Here is a 22,814-nt window from a genome sequence, read left to right on the forward strand (position 1 = left end):
GAGGGGAGTGGTGGCAGGGGAGAGGGGAGGGGTGGGAGGGGCATGGTTGGGAGGGGGATAGGAAGGGGTGGGAGGGGGAAGGGGATGGTGGGAGGGGGAAGGGGAGGGGTGGGGGGGGTGGAAGGGGAGGGGTGGGTGGGGGAAGGGGATGGGTGGGGGAGGGGGAAGGGGAGGGGGGAGAGGGGGAAGGGGATGGGTGAGAGGGGGGAAGGGGATGGGAGAGGGGAAGGGGAGGGGAGAGGGGGGAAGGGGAGGGGAGAGGGGGGAAGGGGATGGGTGAGAGGGGGAAGGGAGGGGAGAGGGGGAAGGGGAGGGGAGGGGAGGGGGGAAGGGGAGGGAGGAAGGGGAGGGGGGAGGGGAAGGGGAGGGGGAAGGGGGGAGGGGGAATGGGGGGAAGGAGAGGGGGGAGGGGGAAAGGGGAGGGGGGAAAGGGGAGGGGGAAGGGGAGGGGGAAAGGGGAGGGGGGAAAGGGGAGGGGGAAGGGGAGGGGGGAAGGGGAGGGGGGAAGGGGAGGGTGGAGGGGGAAGGGGAGGGGAGAAGGGGAGGGGGAGGGGGGAAGGGGGGTGGGGAGGGGTGGGAGGGGGAAGGGGAGGGGGAGAGGGGAAGTGGAGGGGGGAAGGGGAGGGGGAAGGGGGGATGGGGGGAGATAGGGGGAAGGGGAGGGGGGATGGGGGGAAGGGGAGGGGGGATGGGTGGAAGGGGAGGGGGGGGAGGGGGAATGGGAGGAAGGGGAGGGGGGGAAGGGAGGGGGGAGGGGGGAAGGGGAGGGGAGGGTGGCAGGGGACGGGGGGAAGGTGAGGGGGAAGGGGAAGGGGAGGGGAGGGGGGAAGGGGAGGGGGGAAGGGGAGGGGGGAAGGGGAGGGGGGTAGGGGAGGTGAGGAGGGGGGGAAGGGGAGGGGGGAGGGGAAGGGGAGTGGGAAGGGGAGGAGGAAGGGGAGCGGGGAAGGGGAGGGGTGAAGGGGAGGTGGGAAGGGGAGGGGGGAAGTGGAGGGCGGTAGGGGTGGAGGGGGAAGGGGAGGGGGAAGTAGGGAAGGGGAGGGGGAAAGGGGAGGGGGAAGGGAGGGGGAAGGGGAGGAGGGGGAAGGGGAGGGTGAGGGGGAAGGGGAGGGAGGAGGGGGGAAGGGGAGGGGAGAAGGGGGGTGGGGAGGGGTGGGAGGGGGAGGGGTGAGGGGAAGTGGAGGGGGGAAGGGGAGGGGGAAGGGGGGATGGGGGGAAGGGAGGGGGGAAGGGGAGGGGGGAGGGGGGAAGGGGGGGATGGGGGAAGGGGAGGGGGGAGGGGGGAAGGGGAGGGGGGCAGGGGAGGGGGGGAAGGTGAGGGGGAAGGGGAGGGGAAGGGGAGGGGAGGGGAGGGGGGGAGGGGAGATGGGGAGGGGGGAAGGGGAGGGGGGAGGGGGAAGGGGAGGGGGGAAGAGGAGGGGGGAAGGGGAGGGGGGAAATGGAGGGCGGTAGGGGTGGAGGGGGGAAGGGGAGGGAATTGGGGGGAAGGGGAGGGGGGTGGGCGGGGAAGGGGAGGGGTGTGGGGGAGGGGGTATGGGAGGGGGAGGAGGGAAGGGAGGGGGAGGGGGAAGAGGGAGGGAGGGGAGTGAGGGGGAGGGAGGTAGAGGGGGCGGGAGGTAAAGGGGGAGGAGGGAGGGTGGGAGAGAGGGTGGGAGGGAGGGAGGGAGGGGGTGGGGGAGGGATGGGGAGGGAGAGGGAAGGGGAGGGGGAGGGAAGGGGAGGGGGAGGGAGGGAGATGAGGGAGAGGGGGAGGGAGGGAGAGGGGGAGGAGGGAGGGGGAGGAAGGGGGATTGGGGAGGAAGGGGGGTTGGGGAGGGAGGGGAGTGAGGGGGAAGGGGAGGGAGAGTGTGGGGAAGGGGAGGGGGGAGTGAGGGGGAAAGGGAGGGGGGAGTGAGGGGGAAGGGGGAGTGAGGAGAAAGGGGAGGGGGGTGAGGGGAAATGGGGGGGTAGTGAGGGGGAAGGGGAGGGGGCAGTGAGGAGAAAGGGGAGGGAATGAGGGGAAACCGGAGGGGAGTGAGTGGAAAGGGGAGGGGAGTGAGGGGAAGGGGAGGGTATTGAGGGGGAAAGGGGAGGGGAGTGAGGAGAAAGGGGAGGGGAGTGAGGGGGGAGGGGAGTGAGGGGGAAGGGGAGGGGGGAGGGGAGTGAGGGGGAAGGGGAGGGGGGAATGAATGGGAAGAGGAGGGGGGATGGGAAGAGGAGGGGGGATGGGAAGAGGAGGGGGGAGGGGGAAGAGGAGGGTGGAGGGGGAAGAGGAGGGGAGGGGAAGAGGAGGGGGGGAAGAGGAGGGGGGAGAAGAGGAGGGGGGAAGAGGAGGGGGAAGGGGAATGGGAGGGGCAGGGGGGAGGGGAAGAGGAGGTGGGTGGGGGAAGAGGAGGGGGGAGGGGGAAGAGGAGGGGGGGGAAGAGGAGGGGGAAGGGGAATGGGAGGGGAGGGCTGGAAGGGTCAGGGGAGCGGTGGGATGGGTTAGGGGAGGGGTCGGAGGGGGAAAGGGGATGGGTGGGAAGGGGGGATGGGGAGGGGTGGGAAGGGGATGGGAGGGAGAGGGATGGGGAGGGGTGGGAGGGGGTAGGGGATGGGTGAGAGGGGGAAGGGGAGAGGGGAGGGGAGAGAGGGAGGGGGGAAGGGGAGGGGGGAAGAAGAGGGAGGAGGGGGAAAGGGAGGGTGGAAGGGGAGGGGGAGGGGGGAAGGGGAGCGGGGGAGGGGAAGGGGAGGGAGGAAGGGTGGGGGAAGGAGTGGGGGGAGGGGGAAGGGGGGAGGGGGAAGGGGAGGGGGAGGGGGAAGGGGAGGGGGGAATGGGGAGGGGGGATGGGGAGGGGTGGGAGGGGGAAGGGGGGAGGGTAGAGGGGGAGAGGGGAAGTGGAGGGGGATGGGGAGGGGGGAACGGGAGGGGGGATGGGGGGAAGGGGAGGGGGATGGGGGAAGGGGAGGGGGGATGGGTGGAAGGGGAGGGGGGATGGGGGGAAGGGGGAGGGGAGAAGGGGAGGGGGGCAGGGGAGAGGGGAAGGTGAGCGGGGAGGGGGGAAGGGGAAGGGGAGGGGGGAAGGGGGGGGGGGGATGGGGAGGGGGGAGGGTGAGAAGGGGTGGGGGGAGGGGGGAGGGGAGGGAAGGGGGAAGGGGAGGGGGAGGGAGGTGGGGTGGGGGGCTAGGGGAGGTGGGGCGGGGTGGAAGGGGAGGTGGGGAGGGGGCAAGGGGAGGGGGGAGGGGAGGGGGAAGGGGAGGGGGAGGGGGAAGGGGATGAGGGAAGGGAGGGGAAGGGGATGGGGAGGGGGAGTGGAAGGCGGTAGGGGTGGAGGGAAGGGGAGGTGGAGGGGCGAAGGGGAGGGGGGGTGTGGGGAAGTGGAGGGGGGTGGGGGAGGGGGTATGGGAGGGGGGTAGGGGAGGGGGAGGCGGGAGGGAAGGGGGAGTGGGGAAGGGGAGGGCGGGAGGGGGGAAGGGGAGTGGGGAAGGGGAGGGCGGGAGGGGGGAAGGGGAGGGCGGGAGGGGGGAGGGGGGGAAGGGGAGGGCGGGAGGGGGAGGGGAGGGGGAGGGGAGGGGGGAAGGGGAGCGGGGAGGGGGGAGGTGGGTAGAGGGGGGGAGGGGGTAGGGGAGGGGGAGGCGGAAAGGGGAGGGAGAGGTGGGAAGGGAGGGGGAAGCGGAGTGCGGGAGGGGGAAGGGAGGGGGGGAGGGGGTGCCGGGGAAGGGGGAAAGGGGGGAGGGGGAAGGGGGGAAGCGGGAGGGGGAGGGGGAAGGGGAGGGGGAGGGGGGAGGGGGAAGGGGGAAGGGGAGGAAGGGGAGGGGAGGGCGAAGGGGAGGGGAGGGGGAAGGGGAGGGGAGGGGAGGGAGGAAGGGGTGGAGGGGAGGGGGAAGGGGAGGAGGGGGGAGGGGGGAGGGGGAAAGGGGGGAGGGGGAAGGGGAGGAGGGATAGAGGGGAAGGGGAGGGGGCAGGGAGGGGTTGGGGGGAGGGGAGGGGTTGGGGAGGGGAGGGGGAGAGGAGGTGGAGGGGAAGGGGGAGTGGAGGGGAGGGGGGAGAGGAGGGGGCGAGGAGTTGGAGGGAAGGGGAGGGGGAGGGAGGGGTGGTGGAGGGGAGGGGGGAGGTGGAGGGGAGGCGGCAGAAGAGGGGAAGGGGCGATGGGCGGGGGAGGGGGTTTGGGAGGGGAGGGGGAGGGGAGGGGGGAAGGGGTAGGGGAGGGGAAGGGGACGGCGGAGGGGAAGGGGCAGGGAGGGAGGCGGGGAAGGGAGGGGGCGGGGAGGGGACGGGTAGGGGAGATGGGAGGGGAGAGGGAGGGGAGGGGGCAGAGGGGGGAGGGGAGGGGAAGCGGAGGGGGAGGGGGAAGGGGAGAGGGGAAGGGGAGGGGGAAGTGGTAGGGGAGGGGGATGGGGGAAGTGTGGGGGAGGGGAAGCGGGAGGGGAGGGGGAGGGGGGAGGGTGAAGTGGGGGGAGGGGGAAGCGGGAGGGGAGGGGGAGGGGGGAGGGTGAAGTGGGGGGAGGGGGAAGCGGGAGGGGAGGGGGAGGGGGGAGGGGAAGCAGGAGGGGAGGGTGAAGGGTGAGGGGGGAAGCAGGAGGGGAGGGGGAGGGGGAATGGGAGGGGGGAAAGGGAATGGGAGGGGGATGAGTAGGGGAGGGGGGAGCAGGGGAGGGGACGAGGGGCAGGGGAGGGGGGGAAGGGGAGGGGGCAGGGGAGGGAGGAGGGGGAGTGGGGGAAGGGGTGGAACGGGGAGGGGGAGGGCAGGGGAGGCGGCTGGGGAGATGGGAGGGGGACGGGGTAGGGGAGGGGAGGTGAGGGGGAGGCGGGGGGGGAGGGGGCGAGGGAGGGGAGGGGTGAGGGGGCGGGGAGGGGGAAGGGGAGGGGGAAGGAGGGGAGGGGGAAGGGGAAAGGGGGGAGGGGGAAGGGGAAAGGGGGGAAGGGGAAAGGGGGAGGGGAAGGGGGAGGGGAAGGGGAAAGGGGGAGGGGGAAAGCGGGGAGGGGGGTAGGAGAAAGGGGAGGGGGTAAGCGGGAGGGGAAGGGGAATTGGGAATGGGAGGGGGAGCAGGGGAGGGGAGGAGGGGAAGGGGGAGCAGGGGAGGGGAGGAGGGGAAGGGGGAGCAGGGGAGAGGTGGGAGGGGGAAGCGGGAGGGGAGGGGGAGCGGGGTGGGGGAGGGGGGGAGCGGGGTGGGGGAGGGGTGAGCGGGGTGGGGGAGGGGGGAGCAGGGGAGGGGAGGAGGGGCAGGGGAGGGGGAAGGGGGGAGCAGGGGAGGGGGGAGAGGGGAGGGGCAGGGTAGAGCGGAGGAAGGGGAGGAGGGGCAGGGGAGGGGCAGAGGTGGAAGGATATGAGCGACTGTACAGCCCGTATCAAGAGGGGGTGGGGCCTGAGAGAACCCATCCTGATAGAAAGGGGTGTGAGACCCTGTCACGGGGTGGGGGATGGAGACCTTCCCGCAAAGGGGCGAGGGGCTGAATCGTAGCCGGAGGCGGGCAGGAGCTGGGGGAGCCTCTCCAGTCAGAGGGGTCCCGCTCAGTTTGGGGGAAGTTCCCATTCGCATTCAAACAAAGTCAGGCGGGGACGGGGGTGAGTGAGCCCGGGGCTGCTCACACTTTGTCCGGGGCAGGGACCCGCATCAGAGAGGGGGCTGCCCGACCCTGACACTCTCTCACCCGGGAGCATCCATCACAGCCCCGGTACCAGTGTCCCTCACTCCCCGGTACCAGTGTCCCTCACTCCCCGGTACCAGTGTCCTCACTCCCCGGTACCAGTGTCCTCACTCCCCGGTACCAGTGTCCCCCAGCCCCGGTACCAGTGTCCCTCAGCCCCCGGTACCAGTGTCCCCCAGCCCCGGTACCAGTGTCCCTCACCCCCCGGTACCAGTGTCCCTCACTCCCCGGTACCAGTGTCCCCCAGCCCCGGTACCAGTGTCCCCCAGCCCCGGTACCAGTGTCCCCCAGCCCCGGTACCAGTGTCCCCCAGCCCCGGTACCAGTGTCCCCCAGCCCCGGTACCAGTGTCCCCCAGCCCCGGTACAGTGTCCCTCACTCCCCGGTACCAGTGTCCCCCAGCCCCGGTACCAGTGTCCCTCACCCCCGGTACCAGTGTCCCCCAGCCCCGGTACCAGTGTCCCCCAGCCCCGGTACAGTGTCCCTCACTCCCCGGTACCAGTGTCCCCCAGCCCCGGTACCAGTGGCCCCCAGTCCCGGTACCAGTGTCCCTCACTCCCCGGTACCAGTGTCCCTCACCCCCCGGTACCAGTGTCCCTCACTCCCCGGTACCAGTGTCCCTCACCCCCCGGTACCAGTGTCCCTCACTCCCCGGTACCAGTGTCCCTCACTCCCCGGTACCAGTGTCCCTCACTCCCCGGTACCAGTGTCCCCCAGCCCCGGTACCAGTGTCCCCCAGCCCCGGTACCAGTGTCCCTCACTCCCCGGTACCAGTGTCCCCCAGCCCCAGTACCAGTGTCCCCCAGCCCCGGTACCAGTGTCCCTCACTCCCCGGTACCAGTGTCCCTCACTCCCCGGTATCAGTGTCCCTCACCCCCGGTACCAGTGTCCCCCAGCCCCGGTACCAGTGTCCCCCAGCCCCGGTACCAGTGTCCCCCAGCCCCGGTACCAGTGTCCCCCAGCCCCGGTACCAGTGTCCCCCAGCCCCGGTACCAGTGTCCCCCAGCCCCGGTACCAGTGTCCCCCAGCCCCGGTACCAGTGTCCCTCACTACCCGGTACCAGTGTCCCTCAGCCCCGGTACCAGTGTCCCTCACTCCCCGGTACCAGTGTCCGGTCCCTGCCCGGTTGATGCCCGATCTCAGCCCGGTTGCTGTCTGCTGCCAGTTGTTGACAGTTGCCCCTCACTCTGCCCCCTCACCCTGTCAGTTTGCCCTCTTCTTTCCCCCCTCCCCGGGGTTTTTTGAGGAGCTCCTTCCCGTGCCCAGCCCGTTTACTCACGTGTAATTCGCTGGGAAGCTGTAAGAAGCGGCTCCGTCCAACAGCACCAGCTGAAGCACCGCCACACACACGGCGCTGCCGACAGCCGCCATTTCCACACCCTGAGTGTGAGGGACAGGGCGCTCCATTCAGACAGGGAGAGCGCGCGGTGCCCACAGGATGGCGAGAGGGGCGCGCGGCGCGGCCACGATTACGAGAGGGGCGCGCGGCGCGGCCACAGTGGTGGGGTGCGCGGCGCGGCGACGATGGCGTTGGGGGCGCGAATGATGGAGGATCGCGTGCCCACCTGTTAGCGCCCCTCTTGCCCCCCATTGGTCAGTCCGCCTGCGCGGGACAGAGTTGTCTGACTTGAGCGCGAGCGGCCGGGCAGAAAGAGAGAGGGAAAGGAGAGGAATGGAGGGGAGTTGCCTCAGCCCTGCGCAGCTGGTAGCCTCTGGCTACCACTGAAAAGTCTTGAGTACAGACACCGAGCCAGCATCTCAGTACCACACTGAGGGAGTGCAACTTTGTCGGAGCTGCTTTTGGAGGGGAGATTAACACATCTGCCCCGTCAAATGATGTCCTGGCCAATATTCTTCCCGCAATCAGAGGGAAGAGAAAGATTATCTGGTGATTATCAAAGTGCTGTTCGCGGGGGAACCTGCTGCACCCAAATTGTCATATTTCCTACCTTAAAGCAATGACTGTACTTCAGTACCTAAATTGGTTGTAAAGTGCTTTGGGACACCCTGACATAATGAGGGGCACTATGTAAATAGAAATCATAGAAACCCTACAGTGCAGAAGGAGGCCATTCGGCCCATCGAGTCCGCACCGACCACAATCCCACCCAGGCCCTACCTCCACACATTTACCCACTAATCCCTCTAACCTACGCATCCCAGGACTCTAAGGGGCAATTTTTAACCTGGCCAATCAACCTAACCCGCACATCTTTGGACTGTGGGAGGAAACCGGAGCACCCGGAGGAAACCCACGCAGACACGAGGAGAATGTGCAAACTCCACACAGACAGTGACCCGAGCTGGGAATCGAACCCGGGACCCTGGAGCTGTGAAGCAGCAGTGCTAACCACTGTGCTACCGTGCCGCCCATGTTTTCTTTTAAAGAAGAGGACAAATAGCGGACAATATCGACGAAAATGAGAAAAGGGATAAATAGTAACAGAAAAGGAGAATGAAAAAAGAAGCTATGAGATCAAAGGTAAAAGAAAAGAACTGAGAGATAGGAAGAATGGGTTTTGAGTGACAAAAGCAGCAAGAAAGAAAACCAAGGAGAAAATAAGAAAAAGATATGGCAGAGAAACAGGAAAAAAGTGAGATGGAACAAGTGTAAGGGCAAAACTGAATTGTAGCAAGATAAAGGGAGAAATAAAGAAAGATAAATGTAAATGTTGGGAAACAACCAGTGTAAGAAAGAAAAACAAAAGTAAACAAATGAATGAAGGAAGCTTTAAAATGGAAATCAAGGTAGAGGTAGAAAATGAATGAAAAATAGACAAAAAAAAGGACTTAGAAAAGAGAATGAGAAAAATGGAGCAAGAAGGTAAAGAAAATGGGAAACATATAGCAAAAACGAGAAAAATGATTGCGAAAGTGAAGGAAAGAAAAGTGAAAACTATTGAAAGGGAGAGAGAAAAGTAAGATAGACAGATAGGAAAAGGATGGAGATTTTAAAGTATACATGGGGGTAAAAATGAATGAGATATGGCAAAACCCAGAGAAAGGGAAAATAAATTAGTGTAAGATTAAAAGGAAAATGATGAGTCAAAGATTATCACACAAAGAAAAAGAAAGAATTAGTAAATTATGAGTGACAGGGAGATGCACTGAAAAATAGAGAACACGAGCAAGGGACAGAGAAAAGGTATGAGAGAAAGAATCATTTAAAGGTGGAATGACAAATGAGAAAATAAAATAGCAAATGAAAGGTGAAGAAGTGACAGAAATTGACAGTTTGGCCAATTTTTGTTACAGTTCCTACGAAGCACTATAGGAGGTTTTACTTATGTTAAAGATTATATCATTGCAAGGAATAGAAATGAATTTTAGAGAAAACAAGTGAGGGCAAAGAAACTGACAGAAAAAATAAAGAAATGGAGATTGAGCGAAAAACAAGAGCAAGTGAATGGTGTTAAGGCGGTAGTTCTTTAAGGGCAAATTAATTCCTGTGCTGAAAAATTGTATCATTCCAAGTGAGAAAGGCAAATAGAGAGAGAAGGAAAATATAGTGCACTATTGCAAAAATAGTGAAGCACAAAATGAGTGACAGAAAATAACTGAGTGAGAAAGAGAAAACCAATGACATGAAAAAAGGAACATAAAAACAGGGAAGACAAAAAAGCAAGTGAACAGTAAAACAAATGTCACGGCTTGAAGAACAGGGGAAAGTTTGTGAGAGAAATAATAGAAGGTTGCTGAAAAAAGACGTTGTTTTTCATCTTGCACTCATCAGGACAAATGCACGAAAGCCAAATTTCAAAACAATCACAACAATTTACACTATAGGAGAAGCTGCAATCCAGGATGATGCCAAGGTACAAGGGTATGGTTCGTTCTTAGCCGGTTTGCTGTAAAAGGTGATCTGAAGTCTGTTGTTAGCCAGTCAGATGCTTTAGCAGAAGGTAGTGACTTGACCTTTGTTGGGTTGGACGGAGATGCCAGTCATGGAAATGTTGCTGCATCATTTCTCAATCCTGGGACAAGGTCCTGCTGAGGTCCTCAAGGTTGTTTACTTGGGTAGAAAAGTCCAGATCATTTGCATAGATACACTTTCTAAAGGCATGTTGTCCATATGAATGTTGAAGAGGATTTGAGCTGAAACAGAGTTCATCATTTAGGGTCATTGTGGACCTTATTTGGACTCCAAGTGAAACCCTGTATCTTTGATTGCTAAGCATTGAAGAAATGGCATGCGTGAAAGTCTGGCACTGGAAAAACCTGGCAGCTTTCAACAGAAGATTATATCGCTACACTGTAATATGCCAATGAAAGATTGATGAGTGCAACACCTGTCATGAGCATGCAATGGCAGCCAGTCTCAGTGTGGACGGTAAGTGTGAGCAACTCCAATATTTCTGAGTAGATTCCAAGCCTTTCTACTCGAATGAATGAAATTAGCTTCACTCGTCTCCTGCCATCTTTTTCATCTGTCTATATCCAAAGATTCCAGGAGATCACTGACAACAATTGGACCCACAGAAGGTTTGTACAGTTGGAGGATTACCTCAGTTTGAGGTGACCAGCAAGGTATGTAGCACTTACAAAAAGCACATGGAATGTATTTTTGACTGTATCTGTCATAATCTGGCATTTTAGAGACAGAATTGAAGCTTGTGATCTGTTCCTTAACTTCAGTTGTGAATCCAGCCCAGTTGACGTTATGGAAATCACAGTGTGGCTTGGAGCTAAGTAAGATAAGCAGGAAGATAAATTAGACCAGCAGTGAACTAAAAAGGAGTGAAGGAATAGGTGAGAAAGTAAGGCTCAATGCAACAGCAAACAAGTGAAATGGATGAGTAGCAGAGAAAGTAAGAGAGATAGAGGAAAATAGAAAATAAGTGAGGGTTAGAAAGGGAAAAGACATGAGAGACAAAGAAAGGAGTGAAAAATAAGAAATGGAGCAAGTGAAAGAGAGACAAAAGAATTGATGAAAGAGGAATGTGTTAAGTCTCTTAGTACTGAGCTGTCTCGTCAAGAACTACTCCACAGCCAGGCATCAGGGAACACAGATCTTTATTGTACTCGCTCCACACTCCAAACATTGACTGCCCACTCAGGACAGTTTCCAGCCAGGTCACCCCACACCCCAGCTCACATGACCTGTTCCCTTAAAGGGGCCATGCCTCAACATACGGAACACTCCTCCTCTTTAAACAATGACTCCCCCCATAGCAGCAACAGCATACTTAAACTATTTACATACAGTCATACATGCTTGTTTTTGTAAAATTTCAAATACTTGGTGAAGAACCCACTATCTATTTACAATATGATAGTCCATTGGTTAGTTCCCCACCCTGATGTCCATCTTACGTAGACATGATCAACCTATCAGGAGGACAACAATCTCGTGGGGATTGTTTCCTGGGAACTGGAACTGGCCTTAGGTTCCTCTTCGACATGTGTAGGCTTGACGAAGTCACCAAAGGTGGTCCCTCTCCCCGCATGTCGTCAGTTACCCATGTCTAGTCCCTAGTTCTTTCTGTGAATGGAGAAGCTATCAATTCCAGGCCACCCTCTCCTGGTATCTCTGCTGGCACCATTCGGAATGCCTCCGGACTTGGAGGTAGAGTCCCTACCCGTTGGTGATGGGCTGCCAACAGTTGCCTTGCATGTCGGCGCCACTCTAAATCGTCCCGAGCTTCCACCGTATAAGACAACGGCTGTGCCTTGGCTACAATTTTGGCCGGAACCCACTTCTCCCCTGAAGTGTAGTTTCTGGCCAGTACCACTTCGACCTTCTAAAGCGCCCTCATTTGGTATGCTCAGCTTGATTGGCCTATCTGCACCTTCTAGTTCTTCTCCACCACTCGTCTCGTCTCAATAGGTCAAACATTGTATCGAACTGTCTCCCAAACATCAATGCCACCAGGGAGCATTTGTTTGTTACATGGGGTTATTCCTGTACTCACTCAAGAACTGGTTTAATCTTCGCATCAATGACCCCTCTTCCAGTGAAGCCTCCAATTGCTCCGTTAGTGCATTTTTCTCTGGGTGGAAGGCTGTAGACTTTACATGGCGAATGACATGCAGCTCCATGTACTCCTCAAAGTCCTTTGACACGAACTGTGGCTGGTTGTCACTTACAACATGGTTTTGAAATTCAAACATAGCAAACATGTCATCGAGCTTGTTCAGGGCCGCTTCTGTGGTCATCGATTTCATACATATCACTTCTGGCCACTTCAAATCTGCATCGATGGCCACCAGCAGCATCTGGCTCTCTACTGGTTCTGCAAAATCTACATGGACTCACTCCCAAGGCCCCTTTAGCCATTCCTATGGGTGCAGTGGCGACACAGGTGCAGCCTTCCGAATCTTGGCACACAACTCGCACGCGTTTGCTTTCTCCTCAATACTGGCATCAACTTTTGGCCACCACACATAACTGTGGGCCACCTCTATCATCCGCACCACCTCTGGGTGCCCTTGATGCATTTGCTCCAACACTTTCCTCCTCAAAGATTGGGGAATGAGGATCCGCATGCCCCACAATAAACAACTGCCCTGCACTGACAATTCCCACTGTCGATTTAAATATGGTCTCAGTTCTGGATCCGTCAGTTGATTTCTCCACCCCTCATGGACCAGGTTGACTACTTGACTTTGTATGGGATCCTTTCTTGTTGCTTGTTTCACCTTAGCAGCTATAATTGATACCTTATCATCTTGTGCAAAGTACATGATCTGGGACCTCTTTCTGACATGGCAACAGCAGTATGGATAATGCATCCACATTTGCATGTTGCCCTGGCTGTTAATAACAGATTTCATACAAAGGCTCAACAACATCAACACCTACCTCTGAAACTGAGTTGCGGCCATAGATGGAATCCCTGAGTGAGGTCCTAAATCTTGGTCAGCGGTCTATGGTCTGTAGCAAGACAAACTTTGTGCCATACAGGTGGTGGTGAAACTTAAAAATGCTGAAAATGATGCCCAGTGCCTCCTCTATTTACGCATAGTTCTCTTCCGCCTTCGAGAGTGACCTCGATACAAATGCAATTGCCCTCTCTTCTCCATTCGGCATCTCGTGGTATATCACCACTTCTAGGCCTAATGGCAATGTATCACAGGCTAGCTGTAGAGATAACTTAGGGTTGAAATGGACAAGAACCCCGAACTCCTTCAATGCCTCCTTCGCAGCTATGTAAGCCTTTTCAAACTCCAACGCCCATTGCACACCTGCCCCTTCATCAACAACCAATGCAAAGGTTTCAAAACTGTCACCAAGTGAGACACAAACTGCCACAATAGTTTTGAGTCCCAGGAAAGATCTTAGCTGGGACATGTTTTCCTGTCTCTGCACTTTCATTATGGCTCCTAACTTCTTCGGTGCTTTATGTAATCCTTCACCATCGATAACGTGACCATGTATTTGACAGAGTCCATAAAAAACGCACCCTTGTCTCTCCTAATTTGCAGCCAATGTTCCTGAAGTCTCTTCAAAGTCTCTTCTAAGTTCTGCAAATGTTCATTGTCTATGGAACCCGTCACCAGGATGTCATCCAAGTAACATTGGACTCCTGGAATTCGACTCAAAATTTGATCTATTGCTCTTTGAAAAATGGCTGGGGCCGACTTGATCCCAAAAGGCACTCATTTATAATGGAATAACCCCTTTTAGGTGATGATGGTTAGTGGTGGCTGAGAGTCATTGGCCACCCCCGCCTGCAAATATGTTTGTTAGAGATCCATTTTAACAAACGTCTGACCGCCAACAAGGCTTCAATAAGGGGTAACGGATATTGACCTGTGCATAAATCAGGGCTGCCAGTGACTTTAAAATCCCCACATAGCCTCAGTGTTCATGACAGGAATGATGGGCATGGCCCATTCATTCATGGCACTGGTTCCAAAACCTCCAAACCTACTAATCACACGAGTTTGGCCTCTACCTTGGGTCTAAGGTAAGGTGGCAAGGTGGATACAAAACTGGCTCGGTCAAAGAAGACAGAGGGTAGCAGTGGAAGGGTGCGTTTCTGAATGGAGGGCTGTGACAAGTGGTGTTCAAGTTACAAGTGGTGTTCCTCAGGGATCAGTGCTGGGACCTTTGCTGTTTGTAATATATATAAATGATTTGGAGGAAAATGTAACTGGATTGATTAGTAAGTTTGCGGATGACACAAAGGTTGGTGGATTTGCGGATAGCGATGAGGACCATCAGAGGATACAGCAGGATATAGATCAGCTGGAGACTTGGGCGGAGAGATGGCAGATGGAGTTTAATCTGGACAAATGTGAGGTAATGCAGTTTGGAAGGTCTAATACAGATAGGAAATATACAGTAAATGGCAGAACCCTTAGGAGTATTGATAGGCAAAGGGATCTGGGTGTACAGGTACACAGGTCACTGAAAGTGGCAATGCAGGTGGAGAAGGTAGTCAGGAAGGCATACGGCATGCTTGCCTTCATCGGCCAGGGTATTGAGTTTAAAAATTGGCAAGTCATGTTGCCGCTTTATAGAACCTTAGTGAGGCCGCAGTTGGAATATTCTGTTCAGTTCTGGTCGCCACACTACCAGAAGGATGTGGAGGCTTTGGAGAGGGTACAGAAAAGATTTACCAGGGTGTTGCCTGGGTATGGAGGACATTAGCTATGAGGAGAGGTTGAAGAAACTTGGTTTGTTCTCACTGGAGCGACGGAGGTTGAGGGGAGACCTGATAGAAGTCTACAAGATTATGAGAGGCATGGACAGAGTGGATAGTCAGAAGCTTTTTCCCAGGGTGGAAGAGTCAATTACTAGGGGGCATAGGTTTAAGGTGCGAGGGGCAAGTTTTAAAAGAGATGTACGAGGCAGATTTTTTTACACAGAGAGTGGTGGGTGCCTGGAACTCGTTGCCGGGGGAGGTAGTGGAAGCGGATACATTAGTGACTTTTAAGGGGCATCTTGACAAGTACATGAGATGGGATTAGAGGGATATGGTCCCCAGAAGCGTAGGGGTTTTTAGTTAAGTCGGGCAGCATGGTCGGTGCAGGCTTGGAGGGCCGAAAGGCCTGTTCCTGAGCTGTAATTTTCTTTGTTCTAGTTGCATATGGCACTGGACGTGCCTTCATGCTCTTTGGGCAGGTCACTGTGTGTCTGGTTTCAATCGTAGACTCACTTTAGCTCCTTCCATCTCTCCAAGGGTTCAAATAAACATCTTGGGGACGATATTTTTCCAAAACAGAAACTGAATGCCCATTTTGTAGGCGAATTTAGGTGAATTTCTGGCACTGCGCATCGCAGAATCCACCGGTGGATTTATGCCGGTAGTGGCGGGACACTTCCGCCTGGGAGGCCAGCATCAGCACGCTGAGTGGGCACATGCACACTGGCTCCCCCCATCACCAGCTTCCCAATTGCCGGCATCCCGATGGCTTCCCTGACCCCCCCCCCCCCCCCCCCCGCAAACCCCCTCTCTCCCCACCCCCCCCTCCCCCCCCTTCCATGGCCAGCCCTGATAGTCCACCCCCATGGCCAGCCCAGCATCATCACCCCCCCCCCCCCCCCCCCCCCACTATAGCCAGCCCCAATCGACCTCCTCCCTCCTCCACTAATTGCTGTGCAGAGTGAGTAGTAGTGTTCCCACCCATGCACCAATCAACCTGCCCCTGCTCTGGCCCCTCCAGAAGGCCCTGCCCCCTCAGATCCCTCCCCTTGGCATTGCCCTGTGCCAGGCTGGCAGTACCAGGGTCCAAAAGAGAAATGCTGGAAAATCTCAGCAGGTCTGGCAGCATCTGTAAGGAGAGAACAGAGCTGACGTTTCGAGTCCAGATGACCCTTTGTCAAAGCTGACAGTCAAAGCAGGTAGTACCAGGATGTGGCCCAAGGGGCACCCCCCGTCCCCAATCTCCCCAAGGGGGGGCATCATTGGCCTCTGCCCCCACCAGCAAGACCATCATGCCTATTCCCTGTTGATGGGGACCAGCTTTAATGCCCCCTAGCTGGAACCACCCCTGGTGGGGTGGGAAGCATTAGTGAGCCCGGACAATATCGTCCTGGGCTTGTTAATGATATTTAAATTTGAATTCTAATATTGCAATCAGCCTCGCACCGTTTCCCGGTTTCCTGATTATGCCATAGAAAATGGCCTCAAAATCGCAATCGGCTGGCGGTGGTTTTGAATCCCGTTACAGCGCTCCTGCTTACATTTCCTGGCCCACTGCTCTACTCTAGCAGCGCAGCAGGCCAGGGAAATCGCGCCCATGATATTTTTCCAAAATGTTGTTCAGACTCGAACGAGACTCCATTAGTCGATTCACCACTTCCCAGTTTAATTTCAATTGTTTCAGCCAAAATCATCCGAACAATTTGGGATAAACACCCTTCACATTAGACAAAGGCAGTTGTGCATTCTGGTCCCTCTGCTACACCTTGGCTGAAACACAGCCCTTCAGAGGAATCAACTTTCCGTATATGTCCTCAGGGTGATGTTTGCAGGCTTCAGGGGAAGAAGATTCAACTTTGTTTTGTAAATTGATTCTGGAATCAACAACACTGCAAGCCCTCATGTTCACTTCCCTCTTCAATAGTTTCCGTTCGACTTCGGGCATTGCCCAGAACCTGTCTGCTTCACCTCGCACCAACAGGATGTTTAACTTCAGTTATGAATTCTCAGTCTGCTCTGTTCCATCCACAGATCTCATGGACTCCTTGTCCTCATCTACATTGGTCACTCACTATTTCCTCCTGGGTTTGAACCCTGACTGCTTCATACTCTCCTTGGACGCCGGTTCTCTGCCGTTTCGGGCAATGTGGCCCACCTTCCCACAGTTCCAGCACTGAGCTCCCTTTGTCCAACAACTGAACTCCCTCGGCCACAAAGGTGGCATTCCTCAGTCCATGACTAGCTCTTCAGCATTTCTGCCACCTTGTGCACCTGTGCACTAACCCCTAAATGCGTTGCCTCCTTGTTCGCCCGTTCCAAGGAGACCACCATCTCCAACGCCTTCTTAAATTCCAGCTGCGGTTCTGCCAAAGTCTCTGCTGGATTGTTTCCTGCTGGAGTCCACATACAAGCTGGTACCATAACGTGTCCTACAAGAAAACCCTAAAGTTGCAGTGCTCCATGTGACACTTTTCGGGAAGCCACAAATTTAGGAATGGTCTCGCCCTCCATCTGGTCCTGCTTATAAAACCTGAACCGCTCCACAATCAGCAGTGGTTTTGGCATGAAGTGCCCCTCCAATACCGTACACAACAGAACACAACACAACAGAAAAGATTTCTCCGTTGTTTCGCTGGCTGTAGCTGGCTTCTTAGGGATCAGACTTACATTCGCCTCCAGACTGGGATTCAGTTCCTAAACTCAGAAAGCACAAAGGCCCTGATAACAGAGACCACTGCCCCGTATCAACTTCCAATTTTAATGGGTGGCCATTTATTAACAACTCCACCATTATGGGAGCAACATTTGTCATGGAGTTGTGATTTAATTGCATTGTTCCTGTTCCTGGCTGTGGGCATATCTGCAAGGTATGGTCGGGTACTGGTTTTGGCCTTTTTCTGAAATATCACTTGTTTTGACTGCCCCTACATCTTAGCCTTGGCTGTGGTCTTTTGCAGTAGCCCATCATCTGGCATCTACAACTTTCTGGAATATGCTTCTTAGGAGTCTGAAGGCTGTTCCTGACTTCCCTTGACTGCCTGGTGATGTGACTCGAGCTCCACCTCTATGGGGGATTCTAGCATATTTTACTAATATCATTGCTCTAAGTTGAGGAATGGATGTTGCATGAAGACCCTCCTCCCAATTGGAGGACACTGCCTTCTGATGTCCCCAGCAGTTCCTGTGCTCCTTGCTCTAGGGGCGGCACGGTAGCACAGTGGTTAGCACTGCTGCTTCATAGCTCTAGGGACCTGGGTTCGATTCCCGGCTTGGGTCACTGTCTGTGTGGAGTTTGCACATTCTCCTCGTGTCTGCGTGGGTTTCCTCTGGGTGCTCCGGTTTCCTCCCACAGTCCAAAGATGTGCGGTTAGGTTGATTGGCCATGCTAAAATTGCCCCTTAGTGTCCTGAGATGCGTAGGTTAGAGGGATTAGCGGGTAAATGTAGGGATATGGGGGTAGCGCCTGGGTGGGCTTGTGGCTGGTGCAGACTCGATGGGCCAGATGGCCTCTTTCTGCACTGTAGGTTTCTATGATTCTATGACTTTCTGCATTCTCCAATGATAGAGTTATTTCAATGGCCTTCTTTAGATCCAAATTAATTTCTGCCGATACTTTATTTTAGACTGTCACATTGTTAATTCCACAGATCAGTCTATCTTGCAACATGTTGCTCAGGGGTGGCCCGAATTCACAGTGCTCTGCCAATTTTCACAGCCTGGTCAGAAATTCAGTGACAGTTTCCCCAGGCCACATACACAGGGGAACCATTGCAAATAAAGGGCACCACAGCAACCCTAGCGACTTACAGGTAGCAGTCAGCTCGACTTCCACTCATCGTTGCATGGGGAAAACATGGACTTGAGTGGGGAGAGATGTTACGGTGGCCACAGGGGATTGTCAATGAATCTCTTGGAATAAATGGGTCATTTTCAGGTTGGCAACTGTAACCAGTAGTAACCATAAGGACTAGTTCTGGGGCCTCAACTATTTTTAACTATATCAATGCTTGGATGAAAGGACAGATTGTATTGTAGTCAAATATGCTGACAATAGAAAGATAGGGAGGAAAGCAAGTTGTAAGAAGGACACACATAGTAAAGGAACGTTGATAGATTAAGTGAATGTGCAAAAAATTGGCAGATGGAGTATAAAATGTGTTGTCCACTTTGATATAAGATAAAGAAAAGCAATGATTTAAATGGAGAGAGACAGACTGCAGAATGCTGTATTGAGAGATCTGGCGCTCCTTGTACATGATTCACAAAAAGTTAGCATGCGGGTACAGCAAGTAATTGGGAAGGCACATTGAATGTTTGTCTTTATTACAACGTGGATTAAGTATACAAGTAGGGAAGTCTTGCTACAGCTGTACAAGTCATTGGTGAAACAATACCTCGAGCACCACGTTCAGTTTAGGTTTCCGTTTTTAGGAGAGATGTACAAATATTGTCGGCATTTCAGAAAAAGTTCACCAGGCTGATTCATAGGATGAAGGGATTGTCTTATGAGGAAAAATTTAGCAAGTTCGACCAATATTCATTGGAGTTAACGATTCTAAAAGACCGAGCCCCACACGGGACACTCCACATTTCCAACCTCCCAGGAGACCTCCCACGCTAACTCCCCCAATTCAGCACCCACCCCAATGGGATTCTCCACCACCACCAAATCCAACCCCCCTGACCAGATATATTGTTTTGGATAGTGTGAGGGAGGATGACTCTCCAGGGGTAAGCCACAGTGACCAGGTCACTGGCACACAGTCAGGCTCTGTGGCCCGGAAAGGAAAGAGAGGGGTTAGGAGAGGAATAGTGGTGGGGGATGCGTCGGTTAGAGGCACAGACAGGCGATTCTGTGGGGGCGAACGGGACGCCAGGATGGTAGTCTGCCTACCTGGTGCTGGGGTCATGGATGTCTCCGAGCGGATAGGAGGCATATTAAAAGGGGAAGATAAAGAAACGGATGTCATTGTACACATTGGTGCAAATGACGTAGATAGGAAGAGCAGGGGGATCCTACGAGAGCAATTCAGGGAGTTGGGAAATAGGCTAAAAAGTAGGGCCTCTAGGGTGGCCATCTCTGGGCTGCTCCCAATGCCTCGGGCCAGTGAGGCTAAGAATAGGGAGTTAGTAAAATTGAATGCTTGGCTAAAGGACTGGTCCAAGAGGGAGGGCTTCATTTTCCTAGATCAATGGGAAGTTTTCAGGAGAGGATGGCACCTGTACAAGAAGGACGGGTCACAACTAAGTTGGAAGGGCACGAATGTCCTGGCTGGGAGTTTTGCTAGTGCAGTTCGGGGGGGTTTAAACTAGTATGGCAGGGGGGAGGTGATCAAAATATTAGGTCTACAAGTGTAGAGGCTGGGGACGAGCTTGGGGCTGGGACAAGGCTGGCAAAGAAGAAGAGCACTCTGGGGGAGGATGACCTCACTGGGCCTGGAGGTCTGGGGTGCTTATACTTCAATGCAAGGAGCGTAGCAGGTAAGACAGATGAACTTAGGGCCTTAATGCTCACGAGGAATTTGGATGTGGTTGCGGTGACAGAGACTTGGTTGAAAGAGGGACAGGACTGGCAGCTGAATATTCCGGGGTACAAGTGTTTTAGGCGAGACAGAGGAGGGGCCAAAAGAGGTGGGGGAGTAGCAGTATTAGTTGGAGAGCATATTACAGCGGTGCAGAGGGAGGACAATTCAGAGGGGTCGTGTAACGAGTCACTCTGGGTGGAGCTTAGAAACAGGAAGGGCGCAGTCACTATGTTGGGGGTGTACTAAAGGCCCCCCAACAGCCCAAGGGAAGTGGAAGAACGGATATGTCAGGAGATACTGGATAGGTGCAGGAAAAATAGGGTTGTTGTAGTGGGAGACTTCAATTTCCCTGGTGTAGACTGGAAATCGCTGAGAGCAGGGACTCTGAATGGGGAGGAATTTGTAAAATGTGTACAGGAGGGTTCTTTGGAACAATATGTAGATAGCCCGACTAGAGAGGGGGCTATACTGGACCTCGTACTGGGGAATGAGCCCGGTCAGGTCTTCAAAGTTTCAGTAGGGGAACATGTGGCAAATAGTGACCACAATTCTGTTAGCTTTAGGATAGTGATGGAAAAGGATGAGTGGTGTCCCAAGGGTAAGGTGTTGGATTGGGGGAAGGCTAACTTTAGTGGGATTAGGCAGAATTTGGCAGCTCTTGATTGGGAGAGGCTGTTTGAGGGTAAATCCACATCTGGCATGTGGGAGTCTTTTAAGGAACAGTTGTTAGGGCTACAGGACAGGCATGTGCCTGTTAAAAAGAAGGAGAGGAAGGGTAGGATTAGAGAACCGTGGATAACCAGGGAAATTGAGGGACTGGTCAAAAAGAAAAGAGAGACGTATGTTAGGTCCAAGCAGCTAAAAACGGAGGGAGCTCTGGAGGAGTACAAAGAAAGTAGGAAAGTACTCAAACGGGGAATTAGAAGAGCAAAAAGGGGTCACGAAATGTTCTTGGCAGACAGGATTAAGGAGAATTCCAAGGCATTTTATTCATACGTTAGGAACAAAAGGGTTGTCAGGGAAAAGATCGGACCTCTCAGGGACAAAAGTGGGGAATTATGCTTGGAGTCCAAAGAAGTAGGGGAGATCCTAAATGAATACTTTGCGTCGGTATTCACAAAGGAGAGGGATGTGTTGACTGGGAGTGTCTCGGAGGGGAGTGTTGAACCGTTGGAGAAAATCTCCATTACAAAGGAGGAAGTGTTAGGTTTGTTAGAGAATATAAAGACTGACAAATCCCCAGGGCCTGATGGAATCTATCCAAGGCTGCTCAGGGAGACGAGAGATGAAATCGCTGGGCCTCTGACGCAAATCTTTGTCTCGTCACTGGACACAGGTGAGGTCCCAGAGGATTGGAGGATAGCTAATGTGGTCCCGTTATTTAAGAAGGGTAGGAAGGATAACCCGGGTAATTATAGGCCGGTGAGCTTGACGTCCGTGGTGGGGAAGTTGTTGGAGAAGATTCTTAGAGATAGGATGTATGCGCATTTAGAAAGGAATAAACTCATTAACGATAGTCAGCATGGTTTTGTGAGAGGGAGGTCATGCCTCACTAACCTGGTGGAATTTTTTGAAGAAGTGACCAAAATGGTTGACAAGGGAAGGGCCGTGGATGTCGTCTATATGGACTTTAGTAAAGCGTTTGACAAAGTCCCTCATGGTAGGCTGGTGAAAAAGGTTGGATCTCATGGGATAAAGGGGGAGGTGGCTAGATGGGTGGAGAACTGGCTTGGTCACAGAAGACAGAGGGTGGTAGTGGAAGGGTCTTTTTCCGGCTGGAGGCCTGTGACTAGTGGTGTTCCGCAGGGCTCTGTATTGGGACCTCTGCTGTTTGTGATTTATATAAATGATCTGGAAGAAGGTGTAACTGGGGTGATCAGTAAGTTTGCGGACGACACAAAATTGGCAGGACTTGCAGATAGTGAGGAGCATTGTCAGAAGCTACAGAAGGATGTAGATAGGCTGGAAATTTGGGCAAAGAAATGGCAGATGGAGTTCAATCCTGATAAATGCGAAGTGATGCATTTTGGTAGAAATAATGTAGGGAGGAGCTATATGATAAATGGCAGAACCATAAAGGGTGTAGATACGCAGAGGGACCTGGGTGTGCAAGTCCACAGATCCTTGAAAGTGACGTCACAGGTGGAGAAGGTGGTGAAGAAGGCATATGGCATGCTTGCCTTTATAGGACGGGGCATAGAGTATAAAAGTTGGGGTCTGATGTTGCAGATGTATAGAACGTTGGTTCGGCCGCATCTGGAATACTGCGTCCAGTTCTGGTCGCCACACTACCAGAAGGACGTGGAGGCTTTGGAGGGAGTACAGAGGAGGTTTACCAGGATGTTACCTGGTATGGAGGGGCTTAGTTATGAGGAGAGATTGGGTAAACTGGGGTTGTTCTCCCTGGAAAGACGGAGGATGAGGGGAGACTTGATAGAGGTGTATAAAATTATGAAAGGCATAGATAGGGTGAACGGTGGGAAGCTTTTCCCCAAGTCGTTGGTGACGTTCACGAGGGGTCATAGGTTCAAGGTGAAGGGGGGAGGTTTAACACAGATATCAGAAGGACATATTTTACACAGAGGGTGGTGGGGGCCTGAAATGCACTGCCAGGCATGGTGGTGGAGGCGGACACACTGGGAACGTTTAAGACTTATCTAGACAGCCATATGAACAGAGTGGGAATGGAGGGATACAAAAGAATGGTCTAGTTTGGACCAGGGAGCGGCACGGGCTTGGAGGGCCGAAGGGCCTGTTCCTGTGCTGTATTGTTCTTTGTTCAATGTCCAACCATGTTCGACTCCCCTGCTACCCCCCCCAAAGACTGATTCCCGACTCCGACTCCTCATCCCTTAATGTCTGACTTCCTCCAGTGTGCAACTCTCCTCGCCCCCGATGTCCAATTTCTCCCACCGATGTTCGACTCCCCCCCCCAAATGCCTGACCGCTCCTCACCCAATCCCCTCACTCTCTCAATGACACTGCTTCCTTTAAACCTACCTGCTTCCCGGCAGCAAGTACTGTTAAAAAGGTGGCATGGCATCCCTGAGCTTGCTAGAGTCACACCTGACTGTGGCCTGCGGCGACACTTTCG

The 22,814-nt window shown here is 54.8% G+C and overlaps 1 protein-coding gene across 1 annotated transcript in view; it reads right to left on the reverse strand.

Annotated features, from left to right (window-relative positions):
• Window positions 1-7,005, reverse strand: part of cacna2d2a (calcium channel, voltage-dependent, alpha 2/delta subunit 2a) — a 1,197,503-nt gene extending 1,190,498 nt beyond the window's left edge. The window contains exon 1 of the mRNA XM_078209320.1: window positions 6,884-7,005. Within this exon, the coding sequence (XP_078065446.1) occupies window positions 6,884-6,975 (92 nt within the window). The 5' untranslated portion in view covers window positions 6,976-7,005. The remainder of the gene's footprint in view (window positions 1-6,883) is intronic.
• Between the last annotated feature and the right edge of the window lie 15,809 nt (window positions 7,006-22,814).

Source organism: Mustelus asterias, chromosome 3 (genome assembly GCF_964213995.1).
Source record: "Mustelus asterias chromosome 3, sMusAst1.hap1.1, whole genome shotgun sequence".
NCBI lineage: Eukaryota > Metazoa > Chordata > Chondrichthyes > Carcharhiniformes > Triakidae > Mustelus > Mustelus asterias.